The sequence below is a fragment of the Akebia trifoliata genome, chromosome 8 (genome assembly GCF_017979445.1).
Source record: "Akebia trifoliata isolate Shusen 1 chromosome 8, ASM1797944v1, whole genome shotgun sequence".
Taxonomy (NCBI): Eukaryota; Viridiplantae; Streptophyta; class Magnoliopsida; order Ranunculales; family Lardizabalaceae; genus Akebia; species Akebia trifoliata.
In genome coordinates this window covers 45,409,366-45,415,442 of record NC_141382.1, presented here as the reverse complement: position 1 = coordinate 45,415,442, position 6,077 = coordinate 45,409,366, and the positions used below count along the sequence as shown (strand labels likewise).

Sequence of the window (6,077 nt, the reverse complement as noted above, 5' to 3'; positions counted from 1 at the left end):
ATATCTCACCAAGTCAATCCTTCTATTGTTACAATATCATCCCTCCACATACAGACCAATTAACAATGCATTGCCAGTCAAAACTCAAGATTATTCTCTCTTTTACTTGGCAGGCCCTAAATACAGGTACATAAACTTATACAAATCTTGCATTCTCCCTTAAATTGCACATAGAAGATGTCCCTAACTAATTGCAATTATGGGATAAAATTTGTACACTATGTTACTACAGGGTCACAAAAATTGTATACATAGCGCTGTTTTTTTTTTTTTTTTAACAGAAAAAAACCCTAAAATTAGGGCATTTTAATCTTTAAAGATAAATAACATTGTGTACCATTTCAGTAATATTATATATAATAATCATCCTTTAGTAAATGAGGGGGCATTTCTGTCATTCACAAATGAATGGGTATTGTAAGAACCATCCAAATTCACAAAATTCTTTGAAAATTTTCAAAAATTCATAAAATTCTCCAAATAAGGGATTAGCTAATTAAATTGGTGAATTGACAAATGAATTGGTGATCTATTGATTAATTAACGAATATGAAAGCATTTTTACGTGTCACTGTTCTAAATTTCATTTTCAACATACAAATCTCAAGAACAATATAAAATCTTTTAGGGAGGTCGAAGATGATGGGTTTTGGTAAAAACTCAAAAAGAAATCTATGTCCCCTGAAATTTTCCCAATTATTTTCATGAAACTAACCTAAATTAACCAAATTGAACCCCCGCCAAATAATTATGGATCCAAAATATTGTAACTATGCCCAGCATCAAGGGGAGAATCTGTCATAAAGTTCTCAACTTCAGCGGAGAAACATGTGAACGTCGCCTGAATTTGGGGTCTGAATCAGAAACACTTATTTTCTTCACTCTTCAATATTTTCAGCTAGTGCTGATATTGTGTGTACAACATTGGTAAACTGCATCATTGAAATCGAATGAAGATTCTTAAATACTTTGAAAATGCTTGAAGGTATGCCTTTATCAATGAATGGAATTTCAGATAATCCTCATTATATTACATACAAACAAATAGACATGCTTGGTACATATATCATCATAACAAAAGCCTTATTCGTACATTTCACTTCACATTGTCTTTCAAATGTCCAAAAGAATGCAGAGGACTGGATGGATCATGGAGTTAACAATCTCCATGGTGTGAATCCTTCACTTCAACCGGGGAGTTCTGTACCTTGAGCAAGTGATTCTAGGTTGTCGTCTGATCTTACAATACTTAAAACACCCCCAAAATTTACTTAAAACTTGTAACTAATAGCTTCGATGAAACCAAATAACAGAACAGCTACTATTAAAGGGTACCATGTGTTCTTCGGCATTGAGAAATAAACGATTGCTGGATTGGGTACTATTAACAAAACCAAGTATCTTTCTGGCCTTCTTTCCACACTCCCCACTTCCATCTAACCCTAGAACAATCATGCATAAAGTGGGTAAAGAGGTGGCTTTTGACATCAGAGGCAGCATCTCGATGGATGAGTATTTCCACATCTGATAAAGTGGTGAACCGCTCCAGTAAAGAAAAGATGGAGGACTGTGTAGATTCCACATCTGATACTACCATACGTACCATCATTCGATTCAATCCTTTCCATCCACCCCTACCCTCCAAACCTCCAATGCGGAAACTCGTCTGTAGTTCTGACCATGCCCCAGGCCCCAAAGTAAGAGAGTTCAAATTTGGAAAAGCACGCAACAATCCCTCAAAGTTAATCTTCTCCCTGACAAATAAATCGGGTTCAGCACATTTGGGTGAATCCATTACCAGTTGCTCGACTGTTTTACTGTCTTGAAACAGTCTAATCAGGTTGCAAAGATCAGAGGATTCGATCACAAGAGACTTCAAATTGAGAAATCTTTCCACTTCAAAGACCTCGCTTGCTTTCTCAATGTAAAGATGGAGAGAAGCGAGCAATGGTGCTTTAAGAATTATAATTCTCGGTTTAATACATTTCAGTTCGAGTTCGATAAGATTAGGAGCCTCTATGGTCAACGAAAGTGGAGCATTGGATACTGTCCACGTAAAAGTTTTAAGATGTAAGAGGTGAATCTTGGGATCGCGTAGCCCTCCAACCCCGATCAAATTAAGAACCTGCAAAGAAGGGAAGCACTCATTCACCCTTTTTAGGTCCTCATCATCCAATCTTATGAATTCGAGCGTCAGATTTGTGAGCATTGGCATTGGCTTTAATCCCTCTAATGATAGCCAAGCATTCTTCACTTCCAACTCAACAAGACAATTACCTGCAAAAGCAGAGATGAAACACCCCCGTCGTTATTCGTTATATCCAAAACAACATTATAAGTATATTTAGTTAAATCTTTCATTCAAGATTATGGGGGAAAAATCAATGGCATAGATGGAAGCTAAAATATATACTGAAATTAACATCAATCAACTCATATAATATATAAAAAAAAAATGCAAAAATTGCCTTTATATTAGGGTTGGGTTCCATGGACTCAAGAAATAACACAAGATCATCACTGTGTTTGCACAACATCTAATTGGGGAAAAATTATCATCGAGATATGTACTATCGAGACCAGCATAACATATCACCCATTGGACATTGTGTTTGCACAACATCTAACTATTCAAAGTTTTCATCAAGATAAGTATCACTAAGATATGAGGGGTTGGGATCTATTGACTCATGAGGAAATGGCTCTTGGAAAATACACATGATCCCAACTGCGTCAACATAAAATCCAACGGTTGAGATTTCTCCTCAAGATTTGTGTCATTGGAATACATGTAAATGCCGACTGTTGTATTTCTTTCTCACACGGTTAAAATCATGTGCTCTCTCTTCATGAGTCAACGGAGCCCCGACCCATCATTGAGATCCGCATATAATCCCAATTCTCAAATTTTTTATTTTTAAACATGGTATCTCCGTACATAGGATAGGCCCAACCCAGATTTACCGGTCCTACCCGACATGACTAGTCCATTCTCATTTTCGTAAATAATTTTTTGACATTAATGTTTATGAAATTACCTTAAAATACAACAAAAAATCTTGTTTTTTTTACTTAAAAAAAAAATTTAAGGAGCGTTAATGAAAGAAATATAGTTGTGGACGTTAAATTTCCTGCACACACATAGAATTAAAATTTTCTTGTTGATTCATTTATGAGTTACGGATACATAAAGGTCAAAAAAAAAAAAAAAAATTAAAGAATTAGTTTCCGGTGTCTCATAAGAAAACACATGATCCTTACCATGCAAACAAGAAGCATCCTCGAGATTTGTGTTTTTGGGATAAATATAAATCTCAATTATTGGATTTCGTGTTTGAGCGATCGAGATCATGCGTATTTTCGTGAGTCATTCTTCGTGAATCCCAAAATAAAATCAATAATAAAAATTCAATTAACTCACAACATGAAGAAATCAGAGATAATATATTTGATCGTCTCCAGCAAGCCTGAATCCAGAAATCAGAAATCGAAAGTGATCTCAACTGTCCAGCCATGCCTGGCAACCACTCTGACACGAAATTAACGCCTGTGAGAAAGAGATCATCAGATTCGTCGTCTCCATCAGCATCAGAGATCTCTTGCATTCGTAATTCAACACCAACAGATACAAACTCTAGGTTTCTCGAACTTAAGAGAAATTTCTTTACGATCGATTTGAATGGAGTGATCAGGGTTTTTGTATCTTGTGACCTAGATTTCAGGTACCGATCAGAGGAGCAAATGAGATTAAGAGATCGAACCTCGTAAGAGAGGGTGTTTAGGGTTTTGGAAGCGAGTCTGCAACGAGCGAGATCGGTGGAATCATTAATTCTACTCAGAATTTCGATAATCAGAGCTGAAGGAAGATCGTCCATGTTTGGAGAGAGAGAGAGAGAGAGAGAGAGAGAGAGAAGATTTTTTTCGTCGATTATTGTTGTTTCGATCTGTTTTTGTTTCTGTAATTGGGTTTCAGTTCGAAGTTATATAAGCTACCACCGCTCGGTTGAAGTTTGATCATCACTAACTTTGGTAGTATGACTTAAATGCCCCTCTTAGTCTTTAAAATTACCATTAACCTCTTCTGAACAAAAACCAGTCTGTGTTTCTTTACCATCCTTTCATACCTTAGTTATTCACTTTATTTTTAAATTCGGTATCACGTCTCGTCCCGTTCAACTCTGATATTGAGTTGACTCGGATGATATGTCTCATTTTATTCAATATTGAGACAATAATTTATAATTATTTAAAATTTTAAAAAAAATTTAAAAATAATTTTTATTAAAAGTGAACTTCAAAAAATATATAATTAAAAAAAATTAATTTAAAAGTGAAAAAATAGAGAATTGAGATTTTAACTCGTTTATCTCGATTAACTCGAATAAGATTTTTGATATGTTTCATTTAACTTATTAGTTAATTATTTTCTGTACTGTCTTATTTGTATCGTTCAAGATATTAAAAAATATCATCTGAGATGACTCATTTATCTCACGATACGTGATCATCTCAAAATACTCTGTGAATTAATCTCATTCACTTTTAATATTGAGTTAACTCGGACGATACATCTTCATCACGGACGAGTTTAAAAACTATGAATTTATAACATTTAACCACCACTTACACTTTTCCATAAGTCAAACATTTCAAACTGATATAAACGAATTTAATAATTATAAATATATTTAAAAATTAAGCCTTCACTTTGTATTTTAAATTATTATAAAGCCCTTCTGAACAGTCGGTCTGTGCTCTTTCTTGATTTTGTAAAATTTGACCTCTTCCACAGTTTCACAAGTCAAGCATTCCAACCTGGAAATATATTTTAAAACGATTTATGGAACAAAACCTAATTGGCTAATCATAACCAACAGACATACATTAATTATTGTTGTATTAGATATATATAAATTTAAAAAATATTTAAAGGAGAAAGTCTAGCTAGTCATACTTATACACTATATACATGATATTTGTAGTTAGCTAGATAAGGTTTCAGTGCATTGCTGACGTGGATGTGTATAAAAGCATTAGATGATCCGAGTGAGCACATCACATGTCAGCACGAACTTGAAAGTCCTTTATGGAGGCTAGAATTGGATTATGGGAGATCATTATGGCCAGGTGACATCATCCAACAACTTGTGGTAGTAAGGATTGTCCTCGTTTATCTTCCGATTAGTGGAATTAAGCCTTGCTTTCGTCATCTCGTTATCTTTCCATTACGTTCCTTAGCTTGGCGTGCATCACTGACATCATGATTTGGTCGTGCGAAATCGTTGCAAGGGGGAAAGGAAACAGACCATTGCCTATGTGGTAAGACTGTCAATGGATCGGGTCTAGAATGGATTGTGGTTGATTTGGTATTGATCCGATAAGGATTGGATAGGATTCATGACTGAAATATCGGATTGGGTTTTTATCGAAAATCAATATTATGATTCAAATCTGATTCATTAACAATAGGTTGGGTTTGGATTGGCCAAATCTAATTTTATATACGAAATCTAAATAAACTTTATACATCTAAATAAACATACAATATAATTTATAACATATTATCGGATTGGATCTTTGTTGGATCGGGTCATGGTTGATCTAGATCTGATCCAATAAGATATCATATTGAAATCTTATCTAATCGGATCCTTATCGAAATCCAAACATCAATCCAGACTCGAGGTTATGAGATTGGAACGAATCAGGTTTCGAATCTTATCTGGTCCAATGACAATCCTACTATGTGGTATATATGGTACCTCAACGAGCAGGGCCAAGATTCTATTTTTTTATTTTTTTATTTTTATTTTAGGGGGGGGGGGGGGGAATTCTAACATGGGGCATTGTTGATATAAAATAAATTCTAAATTATTATTAACTCCTTAAAATTTTAAAATATTTTGTGAGAAGACAAATTTCTTGATGATCTTTAATTTTATCAATTTATAAAGAATTCCTTCAAAGTTTAAAAATTTTCACGAGAAGAATTGCCCCCACTGTAAATCCACCCTTACTAAATTTTGGTAGGACCCTCTTCCTTGGATTACACATGACATTTCCAAAGTGGTGTCCAA

At 34.5% G+C, this 6,077-nt stretch overlaps 1 protein-coding gene across 1 annotated transcript; it reads right to left on the bottom strand.

Annotated features, from left to right (window-relative positions):
* Positions 1-992: 992 nt before the first annotated feature.
* On the bottom strand, positions 993-3,934 carry LOC147397136 (F-box/RNI-like superfamily protein). The gene is made up of 2 exons (XM_086452626.1): positions 3,422-3,934; positions 993-2,277 (listed from the first exon to the last, which is right to left on the bottom strand). The coding sequence occupies exons 1-2, from the start codon at positions 3,873-3,875 to the stop codon at positions 1,385-1,387; spliced, it is 1,347 nt and encodes a 448-aa protein (XP_086308752.1). The 5' UTR covers positions 3,876-3,934; the 3' UTR covers positions 993-1,384.
* Between the last annotated feature and the right edge of the window lie 2,143 nt (positions 3,935-6,077).

Excerpts from the sequence above, each read along its gene's own strand:
- LOC147397136 (XM_086452626.1), bottom strand. The coding sequence starts at position 3,875 with ATGGACGATCTTCCTTCAGCTCTGATTATCGAAATTCTGAGTAGAATT. Across the intron at positions 2,278-3,421 it reads ATCTCTGATTTCTTCATGTT|GTAATTGTCTTGTTGAGTTG; the intron begins GTGAGTTAATTG and ends CTGCTTTTGCAG.